Source organism: Paramisgurnus dabryanus, chromosome 4 (genome assembly GCF_030506205.2).
Source record: "Paramisgurnus dabryanus chromosome 4, PD_genome_1.1, whole genome shotgun sequence".
NCBI classification, from domain to species: Eukaryota; Metazoa; Chordata; class Actinopteri; order Cypriniformes; family Cobitidae; genus Paramisgurnus; species Paramisgurnus dabryanus.
The window spans coordinates 31,003,893-31,016,655 of NC_133340.1; the positions used below are offsets into that span (position 1 = coordinate 31,003,893).

Genomic DNA, 12,763 nt, shown 5'->3' on the forward strand with positions numbered 1-12,763 from the left:
AGCTATTTAAGCTTTTAATCTTTATCAGAGCAGTACAGACTAAAAATGCTGGGTTATTTTCAACCCAGCGCTGGGTTAAAAAGAGACAAATTTGACCAAGATGACTCTGCGCCGGATCTGCACCAGATCTGCATTAAAGTCTGCAGTTTTAATTAAGCTATTTAAGCATTTAATCTTTATCAGAGCAGTACACACTAAGAAATGCTGGGTTAATTTTAACCCAGCGCTGGGTCAAAAAGATACAAATTTGACCTAGATGACTCTGGGCCAGATCTGCACCAAAATCGACAGTTTAATTAAATCATTATGCTTTTAATCTTTATCAGAGCAGTACACATTAAGAAATGCTGGGTTAATTTTAACCCAGCGTTGGGTCAAAAAGATACAAATTTGACCTAGATGACTCTGGGCCAGATCTGCACCGAAATCGACAGTTTAATTAAATCATTATGCTTTTAATCTTTATCAGAGCAGTACACACTTAGAAATGCAGGGTTATTTTCAACCCGGCACTGGGTCAAAAAGAGACAAATTTGACCTAGATGACTCTGGCAGGATATACACCAGATCTGCATCAAAGTTAGCAGTTCCCGCACGATGTCGGACCGGAATAGTTTGCTGTCTGGGATTCTGGGTTGTTTCACCTTTTCAGTCATTATATTGTATTTGTGGGGTCAAATATGAATATTTTTTTGGTTAATTTAAACCAGTGGATTAGGTTTGTCCTTGTTTGGATCGAAGATAACCCAGCATTTTTTAAGTTGAATGCACAGGAATATTTTATTGTCGAATCATCTTTTATTCTTTTGTTCATAGTGGTCGGGATCTCCAGGGACTGTTGCTCAGAGATCTATAACGGTCAGACCCCTCTATCTGAATCTGAGGCCGTCGCCGTCACTGAATTTTTGGCAGAGCATCAAAACACAATTCTCTGCTATCTCACAATTCATTCTTATGGACAGCTGATCCTCGTCCCATACGGACACCCAAACATCTCAGCCCCCAATTATAATGAACATGTAAGTAATTATGAATCAAATCAATATTGGGAATAAACTAGGATTGGAGCTCAGCTTATAGACTTGGGTTTATCATATGCATGTTTGTTAATGTTATAGATGGAAGTAGGTCTTGCCGCAGCTAAAGCTATCAAAGCAGTTCATGGGAAGGAATACAGAGTGGGCACTTCTCCTGATGTGCTATGTGAGTATTTACTGTTTCCAACAATAAGGCTTTAAAGTTGTTCAGTCACTCCTTCGTCACTAAGTCAAGAGGCAATTATTTAAACAACAGCTTAATTTTCTTCACAGACCCAAATTCTGGTTCATCACGTGATTTTGCAAGACTCATTGGGATCCCCTACTCCTTTACATTTGAGTTACGAGATAAAGGAGAACACGGCTTCATTTTACCAGAGGATCAAATTCAACCTACGTGTCAAGAGGCTTACCAGGGTGCAATGTCTATCATAAACTATGTGCATGATAAGACGTTTACAGTTAGCTCAGCAAATACAGTAACAGCCACATTACTGTACACGTGGACAACACTGGTGGCTTTAGGGATTTCAGGCACGAACATGTTTTAAAATGTCAAAAAGTTTTTTTAGTTTAATTTTAATCAATATTCAAATGAGATGCATACAGATTGTCTATCACTCATAAAGCAGCAACATCTTTTTATTTTCAGCATCATGTTTTATTTGAGATTTTATGTCAATATTAGAATTTATAAACATGGAATTTTTATAAAAACTCATGTTTAATGGTTTGCATTTTGTCCTTAAACACCAGGATATCTTGAAGATCATGTTGTCGCTTTATTAAAGCATAATTTCCAATAGGGATTCATTATTTTTAATATAAAATATATGGAATTACTAAAAATTATATTTGACAAAAAGCATTAGCGTTTTTTAAAGTTTTTTAATAAATTATTTATTTATTAATGCAATGACATTCATACATTGAGTGACTTAATTGTTCATAAATTGTATATGGTACATATAAAAATATGTATAATTTAATCCAAATACTGTATATTTTGTAAAAGAGTTCAGTGGGCTTCCAAGATTAAAGAGCAAGAAAAAGTGCATATTAAGTCTCTGTTTTCATTAAGTGTCCTATTGTTTGTTGCTTTGTTTATGTATTTATTTTTGTTTCATTGTTTTATATACACTCTCATAAAGAAAGCTGTCACTGCACATATCGCAAAAAAAATATATTTTCTAATCTAATTATTGATATATTTTAAAATATACAAAAAATGGCTAAAAAATATATGTACTGAAATATATTTGAAATATCTTTACAAAAATGTATTTACACAAATATATTTTTGGCAATTTTTGCTATATTTTGAAATATATTTTTTTTTAAATATAAACATAACTGGTTGGAAAAGATTAATATGAAATATTTTTTAAACTGCAAAAGTATATTTTATATTTTATAGATACTTTTATATTTTAGCCAGGAAAAATATGTTTGTTGCCCCAAAATACATTTTGAAATATAGGTTAATATATGAAGGTTAGAATTTTCAAATATATTTAGTTTTAACTATATAAATATATTAACTTTCAAAAAGTTTTACTTTCCACAAAATGTATTCATCATATGGGTTTTTGCCATATGGGTGATGCCTTTAAAAGGTCCTAATTTGTACCCTTTAGGTACAGAAATGTATACATTTGGTGTTTGCCAAACCTCCCCTGACCAGATGATGGCAGCACATACACAGATATCAGTGAAGAGAATTTTAAGATTATATAAACAGCTGTCAACATAAGACACCGCAGAAAAAATTGAGAAGAAGATAAATGTAATCTAAAGAAAGCGAGACACAGATTAGTTTGTGGGTAAGATGAGGAAAACCCCAAAAGAAGTTAAACGTGTTAAAGTAATAAGGGATAAGATCTCTCCAGTGTCAGGCTTTTCCTAGAATACACAATAAGACCTGTTCTAGATTCAGTCATCCACTTCACTGTTTATCACTAAAAGATTCACATGAAAATTCCCACAGAGATCAAAAGTGTAGATATTGAGTACAACTCTTCAATTTAACAAAAGCATTGCTAAGAACAGTATGAAAGGGACTCTGAGGGCCCTGTGATTTTCGGGTCCGGTCCAGACAAACGCAAGATAAATATATGCTATGCTGTTTTTTACCAAGAGCATGTATTCTGCATTTATGTAAAAATAAATGTTTCATACAGCTGTATCCAAAGAAAAGTTTTAAGAATGTTCCTTGAAAGTTCTAATGTTTCCAAAAACGTTCTGCCAACATAGAAAGTGTTGTTTTTTAATGTTTAAAGAGCGTTTCTGTGTTGTCTGAACTGAACGTTAGAGGAATATTGCATTCTACCATTTTCAAATGTTATGACAATGTCATGTTTTAATGTTCACACAATGTTTAAAACAACTGTTTTCTATATATACTTGTTTGCTTGTTATGTAAATTATATTTTAAAACTGTTATAAAACATTATTTTTGAATGTTATATAAAAAATATTTCTGTAGAAAACACAATTCACTGTTTTGTTTTATTTAAAGTCACCATTATGGTGATCAGTGTTTGTTTTAATTTAACACTAAGGATTAAGGTTTGACATTAAGTTATCATTAATGATTTTTAAAAACCATGGACAAAAATTAACCGCTGTGTATTTAGGACACACAAACATCAAGAATCAGAACAAAAATCTCAACTTGCCGTTTGCTGTAGGTTGGCGGAACGTTTTGGGGAACGTTGGGAACTTTCAAGCAACATTCTCAGGACTTTTCTCTGTTAGCTCTGGAAGGCATCACCTGACTTTAATCCAGTACTCTTACAATTATTTTGAAGAAATAAAAAATAACACAAGTAATGTATAGCTTGGATCGTAGATAAAAAAAAATTGATAAGCAATGTTCGAGTTAAACTGTCTTTTCATTTCTTTCATCACTCTAGTCCTACATGAAAACATATGTAGATTGCGTTTATTGTTGGCTCCTTAGACAAAATGTTTAACGCTCTCTCTTATTTATTTGTAAGTTGCTTTAGATAGCATATGCAAAATAAATGTAAATGCCTTTTTATTGCATATATTGTTGTCTTGACAAATTTGAGCTCTAACTGAGACATTGCTGAGATCCCTTCTGATTAAGAAACAGGAGAAAAGGGGAGGCACATGAGATTATTTCAGTCATTCGATAAGGAGAACAGCTGTACTCTAGAGTTTTTTGGTCACATCCATGTGGGAATTTTATCATATAAACAAACATTTATAGTTAAGGTACCCTTCATATACAATAATCTTTTTCAGGGTTCTTTAATGTAGCTTGAGGTTGTGAGATTTTGGGAAATTGGGACAAAAATGCCAAATCAAGTCAAGAACCACTGAATTAAATCATAGGGGCTGGGTTGACAAAAAATGTATGTCATGAAATGTTCAGCCTGTACCAAATCATGATAACACTTAATACCAGAACTACAAGTACCAGTTCATGAGATCCCTCAGTATGAGAAAGACAATCTCTGTTCAGAGGAGATCTATGAATAATGTGTACATGTATGAGCGTTACGGTACCAACAACAGCCATCCATCATAGCTGTATGGTGTGACATGAAAGTAATATGATCGCCTACTGGGCTTTAGCCAAATCTGTGGGAAGGACGTTCGGAGCGCTGAAAACAGTCGTCAGAGTTGACGTTTTGTGAAAGACGCACAGCTGGGCTTTGAGATCACACAAAAGCATTGGTTTGTTTTACATTATGACTGCGTTGTGCACTTTAACGCTGCTTGGTGCGTAACGGTTTGTGCGATACGTTCATGCGGTGCCGCCATCTTTGTGAACATTAAGGCAAAATCATCAGTCAACGTCAAAACGTTCATTACATCCCATTTGTCATAATGCATCCACTGACCATAAGACTGTGATTTTTGAATCGAAAACGTGATGTAAACTCTTTTATAACTAAATCTCTTGTGTGATCTGCTTTCAGTCAAATCTTTTGTTGGTGTTTATTATTTTGTCTCTGATTTAACATTTACATTACATTTATCCATTTGGCAGATGCTTTTATCCAAAGCAGCAGACAACTCTGGGCCGGATCTTCACCGGAACTGCACCAGAGCTGCTGACTTTGGTGGGGATCTGGTGCAAATCTGGCCTTGAGTTATCTGCTGTCTGGGAAGGTATTCAATCCCTATATTTTTAATCAGTATGTTTTTCCTGCGAATCGAGCCCATGACCTTTGCACTGCTAACCCAATGTACTACCAGTTGAGCTACATGAACACTTCTTATTCCAAAAAATATTTTCGATGCATAAAAATAGGCATGAATATGACAGTTGTTGGCATACAATAAAGTATAAGGTCATAAAAAGCAACGCGGATAGCATAGCTGCATTTGATAAGAAATTGATTCACATAAAAATGTCTCTGCAGATTTTTAGACAAATTGTATCACATTATGACACTGCTGAGAACATTTCTGAGAAAGAAAGACTTTTGCAGACCTCTCTATTTGATTTCATTTCAAACTTATTCCTTTCTAAGAGAAACAACTGAGATATTAACAAGATTTCATGTGCGCCTTGTACCTATATATCCATATCCCCATTTTTCTCACCTCCTGCATAACCCTGTTATTTCCTTTCATAGGACAAGCCCGAACACGATTCGATGCTCGACTACTTTAGGCCTCGTACAAAACCTTCCCGAAATGTCATTACGACATATCATACAGCATATGATGCCTTATTATTTCAGTGCACCTCTCACCGCCTGCCCACGTGCCACACGCTCATCACATCCACTAATGGGACTGTGACAGCTCCGCCGCCCACCTCTGTTTCCATGACAACTGCCACCAAGATCCGCTTGAACCAGATCTGAGGCATGTTTCTGCCACCCCGAAACGTTCTGCTTTCTGTCATGTTCATCAGAAGATACTTTTCGGCGCGCCACTAGGTCGGATGATGGGGTCTTGTGATCAGCAACCAGTTTGATTCGGAAAGATCCTTGTTAGTAACTGAGAAAATGGTTTGCCTTAACTCAGATTTGTGGTTAAATCTGAAGATTAAAGAGAAAGGAAATGGAGACTTTTGCTTTGATTAAAATATGAACTCAAAATTTGCTCTTCTTATTGTGAATGATAAAATAATTAATAAAGTTTGTTTTTGTTGTATTTTATCAAAAAGTAACAAGTTTCTCATTTGTGATTTGTGGTTGGTTTTACCAACCCCAATTTTTAACCCCGCCTATCCAACCATCTGTAATTTTTGAATGATTTACTGTTTTCTACATAAAATTGTCCTATATAATCATCCTAAATAATCTTTTACCAATATATATAAATGTGACCACATTAACCACCCAGTCATATTTGAATGATTAAAAAAATGGCAAATAAATAAAGTAAATGATCAAAATCTTGGAAAAACAGCCAGAATTCTCCGCTCTCAAACGCTGGGGGCGTGTCCACTTTCAAAGCTGAAACCACGCCCACTAATGGGGCTCTCTCAACTTTCCATACTGCTACAACGTGAAGTGATGCAGGCTTGTGTTAGGGGCGGGGCCATGCTCTGTTTCTCCAGTGCATCATCAAGCCACCGTTTTTGCCCCGCCCAAATAATCCTAAACTCGAAAATGTGGAAAAAATTAGATGATCTAACAATACAATTCAATTAATGCACGCTTGTGTTAGGGACGGGGTCATTCTTGGTGCCTCCAGTGCGTCATCAAGCCACTGTATTTTCCCCTCCTACATAATCCTGATAACGGAAATGTGGAAAAACTGTTTGACAATCTAACAATGCAATTCAATTGATGCACGCTTGTGTTAGAGGCGGGGCCATGCTCTGTTCCTCCAGTGCACCATGAAGCCACCGTTTTTGCTCCGCCCAAATAATCCTGAACATGAAAATGTGGAAAAACTGTTTGACGATCTAACAATGCAAATCACATGGATGCACGCTTGTGTTAGGGGCGGGGCCATGCTTGGTGCCTCCAGTGCGTCATCAAGCCACCGTTTTTGCCCCGCCCAAATAATCCTAAACCCGAAAATGTGGAAAAAATGTTGAAGTTTTAACAATGCAATTCAATGGATGCACGCTTGTGTTGGGGCGGGGCCATGCTCGGTGCCTCCAGAGCAACATCAAGCCACCGTTTTTGCCCCGCCCAAATAATCCTAAACCCGAAAATGTGAAAAAAAATTGACGTTCTAACAATGCAATTCAATGGATGCACGCTTGTGTTAGGGGCAGGGCCATGCTCGGTGCCTCCAGTGCATCATCAAGCCAAAGTTTTTACCCCGCCCCAATAATCCTGAACACGGAAATGTGGAAAAACTGTTTGACGATCTAACAATGCAATTAAATGGATGCACACTTGTGTTAGAGGCGGGGTCATGCTTGGTGGCTCCAGTGCATCATCAAGCTATCACTTTTTGCTCCGCCCAAATAATCCTGAACATGAAAATGTGGAAAAACTGTTTGATGATCTAACAATGCAAATCACATGGATGCACGTTTGTATTAGGGGTGGGGCCATGCTCGGTGCCTCCAGAGCATCATCAAGCCACCGTTTTTGCCCCGCCCAAATAATCCTAAACCCGAAAATGTGAAAAAAATTTGACGTTCTAACAATGCAATTCAATGGATGCACGCTTGTGTTGGGGCGGGGCCATGCTCGGTGCCTCCAGTGCATCATCAAACCACCGTTTTTGCCCCGCCCAAATAATCCTGAACACGAAAATGTGGAAAAACTGTATGCAATGCAATTCAGTACTACACACAGTTCACAGTCTTTGTAACATGTTTCAGCAACACTTTTCTAATGAATTGACTTTACATGAACTTTAAAGATACTTGTGTAATAGCATATAGCAAACATACAACTGAATAAGGAAGTTTTTTCCCAACAGATATTTGCGCGAGTTCCCGTGGGATCCAACCTATGACACACGACAACGCCTTCCAAAATAAAGAGCGGATATTGAGAATATTTGTGCAGCGGATTCTGATGTTTATTGTTAGAGATTGTGACTGTTGTGTGTAGCCTATTTCTGGATGTGTTTGCGTGTTGTGCAGTAAAAGATATTTCATGCGCTTATCTGGTGAAAGATAACATTCTTAGAGACCTGAATCTTAATTTTACTGCATTGTGTCCGATGTTGAATATGAGAAGATTTCTTGCACTGCAGATTTTTTATTACCGGGCTTTTGTTCCATGTAGCGTGGAGGTTTTGTTGAATATTTCCCTGTTTTGAATCCGTTGCTCTTTTTGGACCCACTTCATTCAGCAGACATGTCTGTTTCCATCTTTATCTCTCTCGTTTTGCAGGGTAAAAAGATTTTTTGCTACTTAACAAAAGGATTTATCTCAGTCATAGTTTAGACAGCCCACAGACTCGGAAGTTTAAATCTTTCTAAGCTTATCTGGAGATTTTCATCTTTCCATACTTCAATATCTACACTATCTGCTGTGTTTACTACCTGCATTTTCATTCAGTCCACACTATGACAGATTTCCATAAACACAGCTTCTCTGGCTTCACAAACAGGACCTTGTTACAGTACCTGTACTATGCATGCCAGGTTTTTTACTATAGTAACTAACATAAAACAACCAATGAACAATATAGTTTTTCAACATGTATTAATTCTTTTTAATGTTAGTTAATGCCAATATAGTTAGGCTGTTCATGTTAGTTCAAGGTGCATTAATTAATGTTAACAGTTACAATGCTTGGTTTTATAAATGTATTAGTAGTACCGAAATGAACTACTGTGAGATTAATAAATGCTGTATTGGTATAAAAGTATTGTTCATTGTTAGGTTATGTTAGCTAATGCATTAACTAATTGTTAACAAAAATTGTAATGTAAAGTTTTACCAGAAAGAGTAAAATTTGCTATATTTTTTTCTATTACTTTTCTATTGAATTTAATGTGTTGTGTGATTTCTCATGATAAACACCAAATAATACTGCCATAATGTCTTCATGATGAAGACATTATGGCAGTATTATTTGGTGTTTCATGTACTATAAAAGTTTGTTGAAGTGTTATGTAAATTTGTACTAACCTTTAGAATTTTGGTAAGGATTAAATGCTATTTAACAGTTTCCATGTAGACCTACCTTGAAATTATTCCAACATACAATTACATCCCCACACTTTTTATATAAATATTTGCATAGTTACTTTGTACATTTGTACAGTTAGTGTTGCTATATACATCTCATGAAACATTTAATAAACATACATGAATTCAGTAAAAAAGGATTAACCCAACTCATTACGTTGTAAAATTTTACCTACATTTGGTTGTTTCAACCCAAAATGCTGTGTTGTTTTACTCATTCTTGAGTCCAATAAACCTTTTTTGGGTTTTGCGTTCATTATGATTGTCTTGGATTGTTACTCGATAGAATCTGGAGTGAGATCAGAAGTAAGATGCTGTTAATTTTTATTGATCTTAACACATTGTGCATGCTAAACGTAAAGGAGCCAAATCAGGGTAACAGGCAACATCTGCATGTTTTTACACATCAGATTTTCTTTAGGAGTGGTAATTTTTAAGGAAAATCAATTTTAACTTTTACTTCTGAAGAGAATGCAGAAAAACATGACACGGGGCCAAGAGTTTGTATGGTAGTGAGATTAATCTGTCAGTAAAAGTTTCATAAGAAACGTTCATGAACTCTTGGGTCTCTTTAGTGTCTTGGGTCTGATTCAGTTCAGTTCACACATAATTCAGAGCGGTAACACTCGCATGACACATAAACACTACATTCTTATTCTTCTTTTACATTAGTTGTTTTAGCCTACAGAGCATTACTTAATTCAAACCAGATTGCCATGTCAAATCAACATTGAAATGCTTAGCAACATGATTTTCACTTAAAGGAAATCACTGCACAAACGAATGTCCATTTCATTTAAAGTTTCTGTGCTGAGCATTTGGCAAAGTCATCATAAAACACAAAGACACAAAACAGGTAGACAGATGTTCATAGTTTTATTTCATTCAAAAGTAAATACTACATTTACATTTCAACTTATGCATTTGTCTTTTACTCAAATCGACTTGCAGTTACACATTTCTTTATCGGCATGTGTGTTGCCTTGGTTCGAACCCCTGACCTTTTACACTGATAACACAGTGCCCTACCCTGATCTATACAAGGACACTATAGCACACTATAGTGCACTAGATGTACAAGTGTAAGTACCAGTGTGGTAGTCAAGACTACCTAAACCCAGACCGAGACAAGGCCAATACCAGAGGATGTCGAGACCAAGTCAAGACCAGAGCTGTTTATATGACCTAATTTATAAAGCGTGCGTATGCACAAATTTGATCGCACTTTTGCTTGTCTAATTGCTGCAGGTTTTTGGAAATATAAGTATTTTTGCTGCTCAAAAAGGGTTTAAACATTGACATGTGCTATTTTATATGTCAATGACATTAATTATGCATCGTTTAAATGCAGAGATCTGAAACTGCTCCGCTGCGCACAAGTTCAAGATCATTAGTGATGTATAGATTTCACATCTGAAAGAAAGGGGTACGCGCGTTTTCTGCGCGTATGTTCGGTTTATGAATTACAGTTACGCATTTTTGATAAATGATCGTAAGATCAAATGTAGGATGGTTCCTACGCAACATTTTATAAATGAGCCCCCAAGACAAGACCAAGACTTTGAGTGGCTGAGATCAAAGACAGTCGAGGCCGAGACAAGGCCAAGACCACCAAAAAAAATAAATGGTATTACATCTGGAATATTGTGGGCCTTTGTATTAATTTTGTTGAAAGGTTTTTTTTGACAATCCCCCATTCATCTCTTACCGGCACAAGACTAACGAAAGAAATCCTTAAAGAAATAAGTCAATAATTGCTTTTAAAGCAAGACATTTTTATCCAATTACATTAAAGATGGTAACACAATAAATAAATCAGACAATTACACCAGCAGTTTCATGTAGTTTCTGCAGTTGTGGTCTTGACCGGTCTTAAAATAAAATCCAGAGACCACTGAGTCTGAGACCAAGACGAGTCCAAGACCAAGACTATCAAAAGTTGGTCTTGAGAACGGCCTTGAGACCAAAACAGGGAAAAACAAGAAATAGAAGGATCATAGTAATATTATTGGAGCTATTTTGTAGTTCAGCCATATATTGTTTCTTTATAAATTTCTTTTTGTAACACAAATATATTTGTAATCAACCAGGGAGCAGGAGCACCGTTGGATTCCACAGTAGGAAAAAAATACTTGGAAGCCAATGATGCTCCAAAACGGTTTACAAACATTACTCAAAATATCTCCATTTGTGTTTATCAGAAAAAGGAAATTTATACATGTTTGATACAACATGACGGTAAGTACATTTCTATTTTTGGGTTGAAGCATCCTTTCAGTGCAGTCTTCTGATAATTTCCCCATTTCCCGCAATAAACTGTTTATAAAAACTGTCTTCATCTTATACAATATCTTGTTTTCCAGATGTCATTTTCTAATTCAGTTGTTGTGCTTATTTATATCCAGAGCTGATTTCCTGCTCAGTTAATAATGAAGATGCAGTGAGCAGGAGGTCTGCTTGTCACGGTCTGAAGCGGTACTGTAGATCCGGTGGAGACACAAACCCTCACCACCCACTCCGCTGACCCAGATAAGGGTTTTCAGCTGCTGGCCGAGGATAGAGGTGGGCTGCCGTTCTGGGAGGGCTTCCCACAATCTCATGAGTGAGCCGTAGGGAAGGCCTGAGCGCTGCTTAAGATAGGAAAAAATATGGATGTGGGAATCTGGGTTAAAATGTAAACATCTGCCTGCAATGTTTTTGTGAATAAAGATCATGAGGAGTGGTTAACTAATAAGTGTACTTCTGTTATGTCGATCACAATGTGATCTTGCCAACTTTTCCGATCCTGGAAGAACAACAGATTTTGAGCAGAATGGTATAAAAATGTTTACATGTCAATACTATTTTTTTATCCAACCCTAAAGATAGAAGTCCAGAAAGTCTGGAGAAATCTTGACAATCTATTATCAGCCTGTAAACTCATTTGGTAAAGCATTGTGTTAGAAACCAAAAGGTCATGGGTTTGATTCCAAGAGAGAAATGTTCTCCTTGAATGTGCCACAGGTCAGTTTGGATAAAGCATCTGCCAAATGCATAAATCTAAATGGTTAAAGTCCATACACTTTCAGAAAAAATTGTCCAAAAATGGTCAAAGCGGTTAGAGGAGCACAATGTCCTAATACCTACAAATATGTATACATTTGGTACCACTATGTACCTCTGAGGTACTAATTTAAATTCTTTAGATGTAAATGTGAAGATTTTCAAAAGGGTACGGCCCCAGTGACAGTGAGGAACTTAAAATTACACATCAAATCGCATTTAGAAACTACACAGTAATGCGTAGCCGGAAGCTGAAGGTCTTTACAGGTCCACTTAGATCCAAAAACCCGAGGTCCGACCCAAAACGGATTCGGGTCTAAAAGTTGTTCATGTGCCTCGGACACGTGTCGGGTATAATATGAGCAGCATCGGGTCTCAGGTAATTTAAAATGAATGTGTTTTTGCCCGGACCCAAAAATACCCAAGCTATCTCGTGTGTGTGCATTAAATCCTTTTCCAACTGTTTGCCAAGAGCGCTTGCGACATTGTGTGGCTTGCAGTAGGTTAATTTTCATTAAGCCAGACCTGTCAATCAATTTTGAATGCACATTTTAGCGGTTACCTTGGTGTCATTGTCAGATAACA

General features: G+C 36.5%; 1 protein-coding gene across 1 annotated transcript in view; it reads left to right on the forward strand.

The window, feature by feature from the left end:
- The window catches only part of cpo (carboxypeptidase O), a 4,314-nt gene extending 2,489 nt beyond the window's left edge, over positions 1 to 1,825 (forward strand). The window contains exons 6-8 of the mRNA XM_065253889.1: positions 817 to 1,019; positions 1,119 to 1,203; positions 1,311 to 1,825. Of these exons, the coding sequence (XP_065109961.1) occupies positions 817 to 1,019; positions 1,119 to 1,203; positions 1,311 to 1,588 (566 nt within the window). The 3' untranslated portion in view covers positions 1,589 to 1,825. The remainder of the gene's footprint in view (positions 1 to 816; positions 1,020 to 1,118; positions 1,204 to 1,310) is intronic.
- Positions 1,826 to 12,763: the final 10,938 nt, after the last annotated feature.